This window comes from Myiozetetes cayanensis, unplaced genomic scaffold, assembly GCF_022539395.1.
Source record: "Myiozetetes cayanensis isolate MyiCay16 unplaced genomic scaffold, myiCay2020 scf1, whole genome shotgun sequence".
Classification (NCBI taxonomy): Eukaryota; Metazoa; Chordata; class Aves; order Passeriformes; family Tyrannidae; genus Myiozetetes; species Myiozetetes cayanensis.
Genome location: NW_026086604.1, coordinates 132,158,123 through 132,174,293, shown reverse-complemented (window position 1 = coordinate 132,174,293; position 16,171 = coordinate 132,158,123). Strand labels below are relative to the sequence as shown.

General features: G+C 34.3%; 1 protein-coding gene across 2 annotated transcripts in view; it reads right to left on the bottom strand.

The window, feature by feature from the left end:
* Positions 1-16,171, bottom strand: part of PLXDC2 (plexin domain containing 2) — a 254,952-nt gene that overhangs the window by 56,784 nt on the left and 181,997 nt on the right. For both annotated transcript variants that reach the window (XM_050325692.1, XM_050325702.1), the window contains exons 5-6: positions 10,808-10,930; positions 7,837-7,955 (exon numbers count right to left, since the gene is read on the bottom strand). In XM_050325692.1, coding sequence (XP_050181649.1) covers positions 7,837-7,955; positions 10,808-10,930 — 242 coding nt within the window. The remainder of the gene's footprint in view (positions 1-7,836; positions 7,956-10,807; positions 10,931-16,171) is intronic.

Genomic DNA, 16,171 nt, shown 5'->3' with positions numbered 1-16,171 from the left:
ACACAAAACCAGCATATCTTGCTTCTCCACATATCAGACCTAGAATTCAAAAGTTCTATCAATGACTGAGAAGTAGACATAAATTTAATGCCAAGTAGTTCTCCAGATGGCACTAGCAGAGTAAAATTAGTGAAATGCCTGAATCAATTAGCAATGTTAGACATTGCAAAAACTGCAAAGATGTAACTTGGACAAAAAAAGAACACAAGGTAGAGGATTGGGAACTATGGACTAGAAAGCAGCAGTTCTGGAAGGAACCTCAGTATTGTATTGGATGAGCAACTCCAGCAGTCAGAAAGGACATCCCAGCAAGAAAACCTAATGGATATGATATTTGGATCCACAGTGAAATATAGCCTAGGAGTGGGGTGGTCATTTTACTTGTACCTAAACATTAGATCATTACTGATACATTACACAGATTTTGAGAGGATATATTTCTTAAAAAGATGCTAAAAAATATAAGAGAAGGAAGATTTAAAGTGTCATAAAAATATTTTGTAATCTTCAGTTCTCAAATGACATTAACAGGAGGGGTAAAGTGGTCTGTCTATTTGGCTTCTCAAAGAGATAATGGAAAGCTGGCTAGATTATCATAAACAAGTACTACCACAGGGAGAAATTGCTCAGGTCTTTTTTTTAATTCTAGGACAGAAGGATATAACCAGAAGTTGGAAACTTCAGGCAGGTACCTTCAGAGTAGAATAAGCTACATGCTTCTATAACTGAATGTTATAAACCACCGGGATAAACAACCAAGAACAATTATGATTCCCTATCCATTGCTGCTTTCAGATCACAGTTGGATATCTTATATTTCAAAGCTGGCCTTTATTTAACCAGACATTACTAAAGTGAAGACAGATGAAATTGGATTTAGTGTATGAAAATGAGCACCAAGGTGTTAGTTTAGCTAATCTAATATCCTCCTCTGGCTTTACCTGGGTAAAACTATCGAAATGATACTGTTGGCCAGTACTTTTCACATAGCAGAAAAGTGCCAAACTAAAAATCTGGTTACTTTTTCCAGTGAATGAGGATTCAGTTCTGTCTGCATGTCAATTAATGTCATGACTTCTGGTACTTGAATTAAACATCAGCAGTTGTTCTCCTTGTTCCGAAAATACCAGGTAGCTACACTTTTTCCTGATTACACTGATAACTGTTTAGTAAAAGCTAAATTTAAGAATACTAACAGAAAAAGTCTGTTCTGTTGAACTTAACATTGTAATAAATTTGAATTTTTTTACTTAATTTAGCGATTTTTTTTTAAGGAGTTCTTGCATACATGATCTGCTGCAGTATAAAAAAGGTGTGAGATGTTCTTAAATCAACATGGAAAACAGAAGTGGCTTGGAAATACTAGTAATGCATCAATTTTAAATTTGGCTTATATCAGCTTAGCTCTGATGCAGTTATTGGAGAATGACAGAAGAAGGTTGAAAATCATATTTTCAAATTCTTCAAAATAAAAGACTCACCAAGATCAGAAATAAGTCTATAAATTTTCTCTAACATAAAAGTATAAACAAAATAAGGAAATTATTCATAGTCACAGAATACTAAAAAGAAAAGCTTACATTAGCTGTCAAAGAAACTGTCTTAAAGGATTTTAAGGATACTCTAGAGAAATTATTGAAAATTAAGTTAGAAAAAGCACTGTTTAGAAAGATATAATGACTATTTCTTTTGCAAGACAGGGAGGGAACACAACAGATGAAGAAAGGACACAGAATGTAGTTGGAATCATCATTATGAGTAGGTGTGACAAAATATAATGGTAAAATTGGCAGCTCAAGGCACAAATTGTGTCTGATGCATGAAAAGAAGTATACTAATTTGTGTGTGTAAGTATAAATCAGAGGAAGTTACACTCAGTCTCCTTGAATAAGATTCCTTTGTTTTAAGTATTTTCTTTAAGACACTTATTTTAAGTGCCTTTTCACATGTTTGTTATGAATTTGGGAACTATTGAACAGCTTTCTTCAAAAATTAGAAAAAAGCAAACTAATTTCTCCTTTTTTTTTTCACCTCCCCCCCCAACCCTGGGAAGGAGTAATAGGTTCTTGCAGTACTAATGCCACAAGTGAATTTGGTTTGGGTTTCTGAAAATAAATTTATTTTCATTACAATTTGGTTCAGGAGAAATTAGAAAAATTCGTAGCAGAAATAACTCAGTAGATTTTGCCCAAAATCCCTGCAGATGTCCACACTCTTCTGCTGGGTATTCTAGTGTGAGTAAGGAAATTGAAGAATAATCTTCTAAAACAAATAAGGAAGTTGTAGTAGGGTCCAGTCTAATAAAAGAAGCAGCCAAAAGTTTAGATATATGTTATAGAAATGGGGTTTAGCAAGTGCTTGTGTAAGCTTAAAAAAAAAAAAAAATTAAATTTGGATAGCAAGCTCTTCAAACTGAAGGGCAGCCTGTGTCAAACAGTCACACAGACAGAAATGTAGTCAAATTAGAAGGGAAACCATGACTCAGGAACACTCTTATTCTCCTGAAAAACTACAGTGTCATTAAACCTGTATTTACAAAACCATATATCTATTTTTAAGGTGGGAAAAAGAAATTTATAATGAGTTTACTGAGTGCTGTATTACAAGTGAAGTCTTTCACATGAGATGTCAAGATAAAATGGGCTTTCACCATACACTGGCCTATTAGGAAACACGCCCTTTTGACGGAAGGTTTGTACTAAATATCAAAATAATTTACTGAAAATTATAGTAAAACATCAGTAGCAAGCTAGCTGCTGTTCTGAATTCTTCACCTGAATGGCAAGATATGTCACAACAGGCCGACATGTTAAATAGCTGAACAGTAAGCTGAGAATGTGCAGGTGGTTGCTAATGAGTGGCAGTGGTTTTATGGCATTACCTTCAGAGAATACTTTTTAGCTACTTTAATTCCAAAGTGTATATTATCTCTACCACAGAAAATATGAACTTTTGTGTTGTACAAGTCACCAGTTTATGAATAAATTTCCCAAATTCAACTGGTACTGAGGTCATTAATGTGTACATTTTGGATTATGTACTTTGACAATGGGAAGAAAGGTATTTAGAATTCATTCTGAATTCTAGCTATCATTGGGACCAGTAATTCTTTTCAGCTTTGAGGTCATGCCAGAACCTTATCCTTCAAAAAGGAATAAAATCATGGCCTCTAACCTTATTCTGAAGGAGATGGTAAAGAAGGGTGCAATTACTACCTCACTTCAAAACTGAGTAAAAGATAAAAGACAAAGTATGTTGCAAAATAATAATGAGGAAAGCAATAATAGTACTTATATAGGGTTTTCACTGAGAGTTTCCTAAACAGCTGTTAATTACTCTGCAGGCTAAACTACATGAAACCTACTAGTGAATTTTAAATTGCATAAAATGACTACCTCAAAAATTAAAGATTCTGTTTCCATGTTAATATTTTTGATAACAATAAAAGAGGCAAAGAAATGCCAGGCATGTATAACCTAGGCAGAACATCCATCAGGAAGATGTTTTTTTTCTTTTTTTTTTTTCTTTTTTTTTTTTTTTTTAAATTTCTGTTAGTTTTCAGGCAGCAATAACAAAGTTTGTAGTCTTGTTACTGAAAACAGTGTATTTCCATCGCACAGAGCAGGGGCATAAATTTTATTTTATTTTTATTTTATTTATTATTATATTTATTTTATTTTATTTATTATATATATTATTATATTTATTTTATTTTATTTAAGTTCTAGCACTTTATCAGTTTCTTTCAATTCTGTCTCTCCTTTCACAAGAGAAAGAAATTATATTACAACTTTCTTTTATAAATTTTTTTCAAACTTCACATACTTGGCAATTTGAACAAGCATTTCAACTTTAATAATGGTTTCTGGATGACCACATAAATAGAAAATCATTACTATTTAAATGAACAAAGAAAGCCTGCAGGCTACTGAAATTAAGAAAAATACCCTAAACTATTAACAGGGTCTATGGTACCTTTGCCAATTTTTTCCTGTATTAATCATGGACAGAAAATGAAACAAAATGTTACCCTAAGGAACATTAGCTCTAAGCATTAATGGGAAAAGACTATACAGAATAGTTATTTTGTTCAATTAGAAGCAAAACTCTTGAGAATTGAACTTCAGTGAAATTTAGAATGTAAGAAATGAGTATTCACTACTAATTCCTAAAAAGTATGCCTTCACAGAAATTTTTCTTTATTACTTTGTTCTGTTGGCTAGTTTGCACTGTAATCTATTTCATCTGTAGTAGAGGTGCATCAGTAAAATTTTCTTGCTAGCTGTTTCCTGACATATTGACCATTTACCAGAATTCTAACAGTTGGCATAAGCAAAGTGATACTTAAAATTGAAGGTATGTGCACTGTAAAGAAAGTAAATTGCTAAAGAAATAAATATTTTGCTTGCTATAGGACCTTGTTATATTTTAAATTGTTTTCACATTTTGAAAACTTGACTATACAGTTCCTTCTAACAATTAACACTTCTGAAAGATATTCTGATGTCTCCGTATGTCTCTATCCTGGTGATTCAGCTCCTTTACTAATTGTTTATTTTTTCAAAATCTGTTCTAGTTCTTGGATAACAAATTATGAACTTCAGGTTGCTTCCTACTGGAAAAACAACAGAATGCAGAAAATTGAGCAGAACAGCTCCTTTCATACTCAGCAAACCTCAGCTGAGATCCTGTCTTTGTGGTCAACAGGTCTATAAGGTAGTAAACCTGATATGGGAGCAGGAAGGATGTGAAGAAGGGAATCTCAAATCATTTGAATAAATAAGAATTGGAAGGTAAAATTTACCCTAAATGCTTTAGACGTAAAAGTCCCTAGTTATACCTCCCTTAAATGTATAAACACAGTTATTTTAAAGGTAAATTCTTCAAGATAAATGTGTCACTTGAACAGAGCCCCTGTTGGATGCTTTATAAGGTTACTGGCAAACCGTCTGCTGCATTTCTTACATGGTGCTTCAGCTTGGTGATTGCAATGATAGTGCCATGAAGACCTTGCAGATTTGCCACACATCACTCTCATTTCTGATGGACTGGGATGCTAAAATAAAATGGCATCAAAAAGACAGTAGAGATCTTCTTGTGCAACTTATAGTTGTGCTAGTGAGCAATTACACAAGTCATCTTACTGGAGTTAATGGGGTACCTGACAACGTGACTCACCAGCAAGAGAAATGGTTCCAGAAGGAAGGACTTCCTCAGAAAGGAATGGCTTTGGCACTGGAAAGTAAATCTAGCCAGACATATCAAGACTAGAATCCAAAGAACATCTTTGTTTGTTCTTTTCAGACAACTTGTGTTTGATCAGTGATTGGCAATTTTATTTAATTTTCCTCATTTAGGAGAAAAGCTGAGGTGATGGTAATGCAGTAAAAGCTGCAAATAAAGAAAGTAGTCTTCTGGAAATCTCAGCCTCCTAATCCATTCTCCAAGTAATTCCTATTGGAATACACTGATTTTAGCTTTCTAAAATTTTACAAAAACCTTTTGTCAAAAGATTTACTGATCATTACCATGTTACTATTATAATTTTAAAAAGTCTCTTTCCTTAGCTATGTGCAATAGCTCCAAAGTCATATTTAATAATTCCATTCAGGACAAGAGTAACTCATGACAGGGGATGAGTTAAAAAAATTCAGCAGTAGGAAAAAAGCACATTATCCATTTGTGAATTCCAGTTTTCTCTCTCAGAAAACTGGGAGGTGGCCCATTTCTTCCTTCTTCCTAAATTAATAAAGTTTTTAACTGCCTGACACTCTGACTCCAAAGTCAATTACCTGTATGCAAAATGAATGCAAGATACTTTCAATTTAGAGCAGCAACTAGTACTATCGATATTAAATTCATTTTGCACAGGGCTGGACAGTAACAGAGAGAGCAGAGTACCTTATAACCAAGAATAGTAGTATCCTGAAAATGTCACCATTTTAATATCTGAATGCATATATAGTTCTTGACAAAAATATCTTAAAATTACAAATTGAAGTACTGTCCCTTCCCACCTCTCTGGGTCTTGAAGGTAGGAAATTTTCAGCAGTCTTTAGAAGTTTTTGCCTTTCTTTGAAAAGATTTCAATAACAGGAGATAAACAAAGATTTAGTGCACAATCCTTTGATCAAGCATAAGCTCTGTAGTTCTATGCAGAGTAAAGCTTATATGAAGTTGGATTCAAAATGCAAATAAACTGCAGTTTCATAGATGAAGATTCTAGCCTGTACCTAATATTCAGAAAAAGAACCTAAGGAGACCTTGCATCAGCATGTCTTTTATAAGAAAAGGACGGCCAGGTACGTAAGCATACCAGAAGTTTCTTGCTTCTACAAAACAGATCCAGTAAGAGCATTCTGCAGCAATCCTGTTTGCAAGGTGCAAAGATATGACTGCAAGGTGAAGATATGACTGCTGCTAATAGACTAACCCAGATCCTCTCTACTTTCTAATGAAGGGGATAGGAGTTATTATTTTTTATTACTTAAATTAAGAGAGAAAAAGAGAAAGAGAGAAAGTGGGAAAGAAAGAAAGAAAAAGGGAAAGAAAGAAAGAGGGAAAGAAAGAGGGAAGGAAAGAAAGAAAGAGGGAAGGAAAGAAAGAAAGAAAGAGGTAAAGAAAGAAAGAAAGAAAAAGAAAGAAAGAAAGAAAGAAAGAAAGAAAGTAAAAGAAAGAAAGAAAGAAAGAAAGTAAAAGAAAGAAAGAAAGAAAGAGGGAAAGAAAGAAAGGAAGAAAGAGAGAAAGAGAAAGAAAAAGAGAGAAAGAGAGAAGGTAAGAGAGAGAGACAAAGAAAGAAAGAAAGAAAGAAAAAGGAAGAGAGAAAGAGAAAGAAAAAGAGAGAAAGAGAGAAGGTAAGAGAGAGAGAGAAAGAAAGAAAGAAAGAAAGAGAAAGAATAAGAGAGAAAGAGAGAAAGTAAGAGAGAGAGAGAAAGAAAGAAAGAAAGAAAGAAAGAAAAGAAAGAGAGAAAGAAAGAAAGAAAGAAAGAGAGAGAGAGAGAAAGAAATTCCTCTTTGCCCCTAGAGATTTGAGCTTGTCTACTTTCTGATTCTCATTTTCATGAATCACAGAATCATTGAATCATAGAATACCAGTCTGAAAGAGGACCTCAAGGATCATCTGCTCCAACATGTCCTGGCAAAAGCACTAAAATTGAATTAGGTTACAGCCTTCAGAACTCTAGTAAGAAAAACAAAATCACTTAAAGCAACAACTGGAATTCTGAAACACTTCAAGAATGCAGAAGAGCACATCCAATACAACATATTGGTGCTATAAAGCCAAACCAAATGGCCTCAATCTAAGCAGTTTTATCACCAAACAGATGGAAAACCTCAAAGACCTAGTGATACAAACCAGTTATTTCTTATTTGAAATATATGAACTTTGAACTATGTGAGTTGCTAGAAATGACAGCTGCAGGAAAAAGGTGACCTTTTAATACTAACCATTGATTCTAGAGTATTTTCAAACAGGTCAAAACTGGGTGAACTAATTGAGCAAATTAGACCCTATCTTTTAAAACTCAAGAGGAATTTACTTAAAAACCAAAGAATTTACTAAACACTCAACATTTACAACCATGTAAAAAAGTCCAGTTGAAATCCAGGAGTAGCATATTTGAGTCCCCTTGATGGTTTTTAAGTTCACCATATGAACAACACTTTTACAATAAAACAATTATTTTCAGCAAAATATTGATCTTATGAGCAATATAATGAAATGATCTTATATAGCTGATCTTTCAAATATCTTCCACTCACAGAAAAAAAGTATGGAAAATCCTGGCAGGTATAATTTGTCCACTTAAACGATAATTTTCAGACCCAACTTACTTCTTTGTAGCCGAAAATGATACGCCCATCATTGAGAAGGGTGGCCTGAAAAGTGAAACTGCCCAGGTTGTAATTATCCTGCAGATGTACATGGTCCCACTGGACAACTAGTGCTGTGCCTGTGAACCCCAGAGCAGGGGTAGAGAGGCAAAGGGAAGAAAAAATGTAAGAAATACATTAACTGACTGTAGGAAAAGTACTTAACTGCAGTTACTTGAAACAAGAACAGTGATTAGCCTCTTTTTAGCAACTTTCAGCTCCACACCTTGAAATGCCAAAGATATTAAAAACACAAGTTGCCACTGGAATCCTCTTACATGCAGACACCACAGTGCCTCGCACAAGCACCTCAACTACCTCTAAAGGAGTGGTCAAGTAACATGTTTGGAATCAACAATCACTAAAGGTAAGATCCAGCACTCAGAGTTCAGGTGTGCTGCCATTACCACTTCTCTGCAGGGGCTTTTTTGCACTATATACATAAACCCAGATGACTTTGAAATGTGAAGTGCTAATAGCATTACCTGCTTAATAAATGTTATTATTTGAGGAATTCAGATTCTGCCATTAACTATGCATTAATTAAACAGCATTAATTTTTTTCTGTATGGTACAAGTCCTTGCTGAGGTTCTGCAAGTTGAAACATATTAAGTATTTGCATTAAATAAATGTAGTTTAAATCAAACTCACTAAGAATTCATGCATAGGGTAAATATTGAGTCTGGTATGCAGAGATTTAGTTGCAAGAGGCTGCTTGTTAATATTCATGGGAGTTCACTAGCTGAATATCCACTTATCACAGCAAAAATGTACCCCAAGCAACTTGCATACCCTGTGAGCATGATTTATAGATGTTGAAGGTTATATTTAAGTAGCTTGACTGAAGGACACATCACCAAAACCGTGTTTACTAAAAACAACATTTTTGTCTTTATATGGCTTCCTCTACAGCTTCTCTCTTCGGTGCTAATGGAGTCATGTGCTTTGATTCACACTTTTATTTCCTTTCTTCCTGGAGTGTTCATGATGGCTCAGTATGCATCCAGCTCAAAATATTTTTGATATATCCTTGAAACATCTTTTGTCACAAATCTGCTGTGCTATAACTCTCATGAACACATCTTGGCAGGGGGGGTCATAAAATTATGAGCATGCAAAGTTTGAGTGCTCACTGCATTAAGTCCACCACATCATTGTCCCTTGTGATTTTCATAGATATAGTACATAATCATTAATTGTGCAGACAGTGCATTTTTTGCTTTGTGACCACATTCATTAACTGCTTTCTGAATATTTATTTGATTGTATTAAATTTTATTTAAAGGTAAATTGACTTTTAAAATTATATGTATTATCTAATAATATGATAATATTTAAATTTTAATATATAATTAATAATGATAAAATTATTGAAATAAAACCAGCCAGAATTTCTTATGGTTGGTCTTTGAGTACCTCAGATCTATGTGCATCTCAGAACCCCACCCTAAAATGAAAATCATCTGCCATCAAAACTGTCATCTCATTCCTGGGGCTTTTAGGTAGATTTGTGTGTATCTAAACTCCTTGCAGTGAGCTCTGTCAGCAAGACCTTGATGGACCCCATACCTTGTGCTTGCCTACTACAGATGCCGCTCTAAAGTAGCACATTTACTCATGCAAAGAAAACATGAATGAATAAGAAAAAAGGTGCTGAAGATACAATTGCTCAGTTCCTTTTTATTTGTGCTAGGATAGCCAATTCTTTGTCCTAAAGCACATGGAGTTCAAAAGATCATGTCTTACACATGAAGAGCGATCCAAAATCTCAAAGAACCGTTTAACTTTGTCATGAAAGCCCTGTGATACAGCCTGATATATGGAAGTCAGGAATGTAATAAGGATTAGCAATGTCTCCCCGAGAATCCTCAGATTCTTTAAACAAAGATGAAAAATCTCAGGCCATAATGATAAATAATTTATGAAATCAAAATTATATTTTTTTCCTGTTTTAAATTCTGCAACGACTAAATTTTAAGGAAAGGTTATGACTGGGTACAAAATTTATATGATACATATTGATCACTGTTCTAAAGAATAAAAAGTAGCACACCTGGTCAGAAATATGATATGTTTTTTAATATGCTGTAAATTTATGCTTAAATTCACAATAAATAAACATACAGGTTAATCCATGTGTAGATCCATGAAGATTTAAAATTCATGGATCTTATGATATTAAGTCATGATACTAAACTGTCTAAGTTTTAAATTCAGAATAGACAGTAACTGCCACTGTTGTTGACCACTAAAGGCCTGAGATAAGGCACAAGATGCCTTTTAACCACATGGGTTATGTTTCTAAAATATTGATTATAACTGAATTCAAGAGAAAAATATCCACACGTTCAAGGCCTTTGAAATATCTCACAGAGTTTCAAGAATAACAGTGCAGTTAGCATTTTACTCTTTCAATCTTTTTTACAAGGATCTGTTGAGAATTCATGGTGTAGATTCCAATGCTGGGACTCCATGAACACTTAGTCACTGACAGGTTTATTAATCTTATGCCTGCCCTGCTTCTGTGCATTCTTGCTATTGCATTCCACAAATGCTATTTTCATTTTAGGTAGTGGGTAGATGGTATTCATATATATCTATATATATTTTGAAATAGCAGGACCTTATGCTTTTATACAAGACAGATTTTTCCTTTTAAAACTGATAAAATGCATTGCTAGTTTGAGTTATGTACTTCAACCTCCAGAAGATATCTGTTTGATAAAAAAAAGCATTCATGACTCTTTCAACTCTAAACTAAGAACTGTTTATGTTTGTCTAGCTACATGCTTTATACACCTTGTGAGTTAAAGAAAAAAACCACACACACAAAAAAAAAATCTTCAATGTTCCCCTCAAAAATAGTTATTTAGGAAAATAAGAAGAACCAAGGGATACATACACATTCATTTATGAAGGACTGCTACATACCATTATCAAAGTATCTGACTGTTGAATTTCTTGATACACTGGGGTCAAAATTTGCCATTAAGGGTGCAATATATTGGGTAGCTGTTAACATTCGATGTACAACTTCTCCAGTATATATGAAACCTACAATTAAAAAAAAAGAAAACATTTCAGTAAATTCTGGAAAGGTATATAGAATGGCAGGTTGAGTTAGGCATTGCCAGAGCACTAGAGGGTCATCTGAGAGAAATTAATTCCACTACAATTTTTATAGTGAATTAAATAAGAGCTAAAATTTCAGGAAAACATCTGTCATGGCTGCAAGAAGAATACAAAACAAAATGAAGAGTGGAACAATTAGTTCAAGAAGGAAGTTTTCGTACAGAAATAAAACAAGAAGAAACTCAAAGAAGAATAACTCCAGTTAAGGAAAATATGCAAGTATGTGGCATTATGAAAATGAGCCATTTACCACCAGGCATAGTCCATAGTGCTTTCTTCTATCCTTTCCAAAAAATTTCAGTTTGTTTTGCTTTTGGAATTTGTGACCTCTTCAAAATTTATTCTAACCCTTTTTATATTTCTAGAGACACAGAGTAAGAGACTATTTCATACAAGAAGAGTTGACAACCTTTAAAAATAAACTTAGATGAAGAGTGGAACAGATAGGACAATTCCAGGATTATAAGCCAAGAAAAATTCTCTGCAGTGTCAGGTCTTGCTAGGTTATCCTATTCACTCCTGAATCTACTATAGTCCTCAGATTAATAGTGGCCTCCTTTCATCAAAAAACTCTGGTGGTTTGGAATTGGAGTCCTTCCTTTGAAAGAACAGTCATCTATGGTGAATACAGTAATCCTGTAGTTTTTTTCAAAGCAAAAATTTGTGTATTTCAGTGGTAGGAAACCCCTTCAATTTTAAACAGTAGATGGTCTACAAATGTTAATGTTTGCTTTACCCTTTGCCTTTAAGTTGATTTGGCTACAGGTAGATCTCCAAAACTGAGGTTTGATATTACCACTCCTCCTAAAGTGTTTACCAGATGGTGCCTTGTGATGAAATGTTTGCTTTTTCTCCTTCTTGATTCAATGAAGTATATTCCAACAGCAAAAATCTCAACACGAGGAATATTAGAATATTTTCTAATATGAAAAATTTTATTTGAAAGATTTTTTTACTGACAAATGATAGTATTCAGCCCTTCTCAAATCTTCGTTCGTGAAGCCTAGCCATGATGATGATGATGATGATGATACTATTCATTGCAACAGTTTTTCACTGGTTTGTGTTTCCTTTTCCGTCTTCAATCTTACTGAGAATTCCTTTCACTGTCAAATCCAAGAAATCCTTTCTTCTCACATTAAGTATCATGCCAATGCAACATTTTACATAGGAGCATGCAAATCTATCCCTAAAATACAATTGTGAAATTCCAGAACTAAATACAAACCTGATCAAATCTCCTGTTAACAGATGATATTAAAAAACTATTAGCGTGCAACCTCGCTTTCCTAACAATAGTATCTCCATCTTAACCACTGTGAGATGACAGACTTATTTGATACAATACAGGAAACCTATGGTTGCATGAAAAACAGTAATTTTCTGGAGTGCTTTAGCCATCCCTCTACTCCTTTCCTCTCCCAAAATATGTAGTTAAATTCTTGATAACTCTTCAAGGAACTAGTTCTAGAAGTGATAAGATGTTACAAAGAAACAAAGAAGAAAGGTGGTTCTCTGGAATAATTCCTCTGCATGGTTGCTAGAATTTAAAATCAAGTTTTGTGAAGTCAACTAATGCAGAGGTGATAGGAGAGCTAAGAAAAAGCCAAGTGTGGAGAAAATACAACAAAAGATTCAGTTGCAAGATTTGGCATCTGACAAAGAGGTGAGCTAGGAATCAAGCTGCTTTTTCTTCCTTTAAAACACATCTGTGTATCAGAAAAATACAGTATTTTAATATCTGAACATTATCTAACTTCTAAATTAAGTCTTAGGACTATACTAAAACTTCTTTTTTTTGGGGGGTGAAGAGGGGAGGGAGGGAAGAGGGTGAGGAAGTGAGAGAGTTGGGGGGTAGATTCCTTCAATTGAATATCTAAGTATCACTTTTCTTTTTTGGTAATTGATATGGAGAGAGAAACATTAGTTAAAAAAAAAAATCTGCCCACACATATTTACAAGAAATTATAAACCCTGAATTTTCAGAAAATAGAAGTGCAGCTGGAATTTTACTCTATAACTCATTATTTTAGGGTAGCCAACTGTCTTGCCAAAGTATAGTCCCTGAAATGCATTTTCATTATTTCTCTTTTATTATTGTCTGCTTCTTAAATGTCATTCCCTTGTGAAATAATCCTTTATTCTTATTTAGACATTCTAAATACATACAATTTCATAGAAATATACTTCATATTATATTCTACTTATTATCCCTGTGCTCATCTGCACACATATTTTAACACAACTATGGGTAGGTCTATAACCTTGAAACCCTTCCTCAAAAATAATATTATGACAATACAAACAAAAACCTTTGAATCCATATTCTTTTATTACAATTAGCCTTAACAGTTCAGTACTTATTCATCCCTTGCACGATGGTCCTATCCTTACACACAGTTTCCCTTTCATGCTGCCATCCCATTTACAGTATAAATGTTACCATTATAACTAATAATGAGGCAGATACAATAGGGAAAGAAAGGACTTAATTGTGCTGGAACACATAACTAAGTAAATCAGCCCAAGTAATTAGTAACCACAGAGTGTATTTCCAAGGGTTTGCCGGATGCAGCTTTACTATAGACAAAAATGGAAAGCAGGAGGTGGGTGATAGCTGGGAAACGGGCAGGCCTTGCATGAAGATCATTCTAATGAGAACTCCAGGCATGCACTGGAACAACTTGAAAAGAAACACGAAGTCATTTCAAATCATCCCAGAGATTTAAAAGCTGAAGCCACCGTTGACCATGGACATTTTATCATTGTCACTACAACTTAAAGAAGGCAGCAAATGTAAAATTAACTTATTCCTGAATGGAATTCCACAGAAAACTGGCTTATTTTATCTGTGACCTAATTTTCTGACAGTGGTAAATGCTTATGGTTGATTCATTTAGTCAAGGAAGAAGTTTTCAGACCTGCAATTTCCTGAACCACTTAATCTGTCTTTTGTAGAAGGCATTGGTAGAGTTCTTTTCCAAAACTTTCCACAAGCATTATACCTAGAAGTATAATATGTTCCTAAATACTGGAATGAAGACAAATAGGAAAGAGTGCTCAGCATTTTGTAAGTCTAATATGTACACATAAATTTGACTAAAAATAAGGCTGAAATATTACTAAAACTACTTGTAAATCAACAAAGGTACAGTTTTAGTTCTCGTAGTGTACAAATTTACACTCTCACAAATAGGGAGAAAATACATATAACTACTTAACTATGAAAGCACACTTCTACCTGATGTAGGACACTGAATTGGTTTAAAAATGCATTTTACATCTGAATTTTTCTACTCCAAAATATACTCCTTTTCTGTTCCACATTAGCATATTAGGTTTACAAAGAAAATTTCATGTACAAAAATACAACATTCTGCATGTAAGATTTCTGTGGTTTCTTTTTTTATACTCCTAGCTATGCACAAACTCAGTATGACTTAGAAAGTTTTTGACGATGTTAGCCAAGTGTACAGAATAACAGAATATAGGTTCAAAGCAGCACAGGCAATGAGTCCTTTGAAGTTGCTATTGTGTGTCTAGAAAGATGATAGGATATGGGGTATACAGATAATAAAAAAAAATGAAATATCTAGGTTGATAACTATCTTCTAAGTTAGTTGATAACTAACTTTTAAGATAAACCTTCTAAGACCTTGAATGAAAAATTACATAAACCTGAGCCTGATATACAGGTGACAATATGATAAAGCGCTTTTGCACTTCAGTATTTAGCTGAATTAGAACAAATCCACTTCAGGTTGTAATTCCATGTGTAATGTATTTTTAAATATATGAAACAACTGGTCATATCTTAAAAGCATTATCTTGGATAAGGGTATAAATGAATTGTACTTGTGATGAGGAGGATCCCTTTTGAGAGTATATATATAGGTGCCCTGTACCTCTTCAAAGCTATTATGGCAGTTCAGTCTACCTATAATGTGGTGGAATGACCTTTGCCATCTGCCTCATGCCCACTCACCTTCTCTCTCAAAACCCTTCCTCAACAGGATAGAAGGACAAAATAAGATGAAAAAACCTGTGTGTTCAGATATTGACTGGGAGAACACTTTCTAATTACTGTCATGGGCAAGACAGAAGTGATTTTGGGAAAATTATTTTAATTTGCTGCTAGATAAAACAGGTTTGCATAGTGAGAAAGACAGATTAAAACACCTTCCCTCCACCCCCCCAACTATTTCCCTGACTTAGTGCCACTCTGTTATTCCTGACCCTTCTACCTCCTCCTCCCCATTGAGCAGTGCAGCGGGATGGAGAACGGGAGTGGTCAGCTCATAACACAATCCGTGTCACTCCTTTCTCCTCATATTTTTTCCCTATTCCACTGTAGAAATTTCCCATGCACTGCAATCCTTTAGGATAAGCCTGCTCCACTGTGGGTCCTCCATGGTTTCTTTAGGACAGTTCCACCTTCACAGGCTACAGCACAGATATCTGCTTCAGTGTGGCTCTTCCACAGTCTGCAAATACCTGCTCCAGCCTGATCCACAGATGCTTCAGTGCCTTTATGATTCCCTCCTCCTTCTTCTCTCTCTTCCCTTGGTGTTCAGAGTTTTGTTTCTCATGCGTTTTCCCTCAATCCTAACACTGGTATGCAACGTTTTTCAACCTTTCTTAAATATGTTCCCCTGGAGGTGCCACCAACGTGGTTCATGGGCTCAGCTGTTTCCTGCAGTGGGTTCACTGGAGCTGACTGGACCTGCCTCTGTCTGACAAAGGGCAGACCCTCATGTCCTTCTATAGAGGCAGCCACCCCACTACCTAAACCTTGCAATAACTCACAATACAGCCTAAGACTTAACCTAATATTTTACTTGTTTTATATATTACCTCTTCCATATTCTATTTTACCTAATATGCAAAAATAAAACAATTTTCCTGAATTACTGGAATTTCTTGTATCTTGTTAAGAGGTTTATTTATTTATTTTTAGATGATTGATATTCTAGTAAAACATAGGTGGAAAATTGCAGCTGAAACAGAGCACTTAATGTACCAATCTTACCCTCAGTAATTGCTAGCTCTTGTCCAGGTTAGGTTATTCACACTGCATAATACAATGTAATATAATATAATATAATATAATATAATATAATATAATATAATATAATATAATATAATATAATATAATATATATAA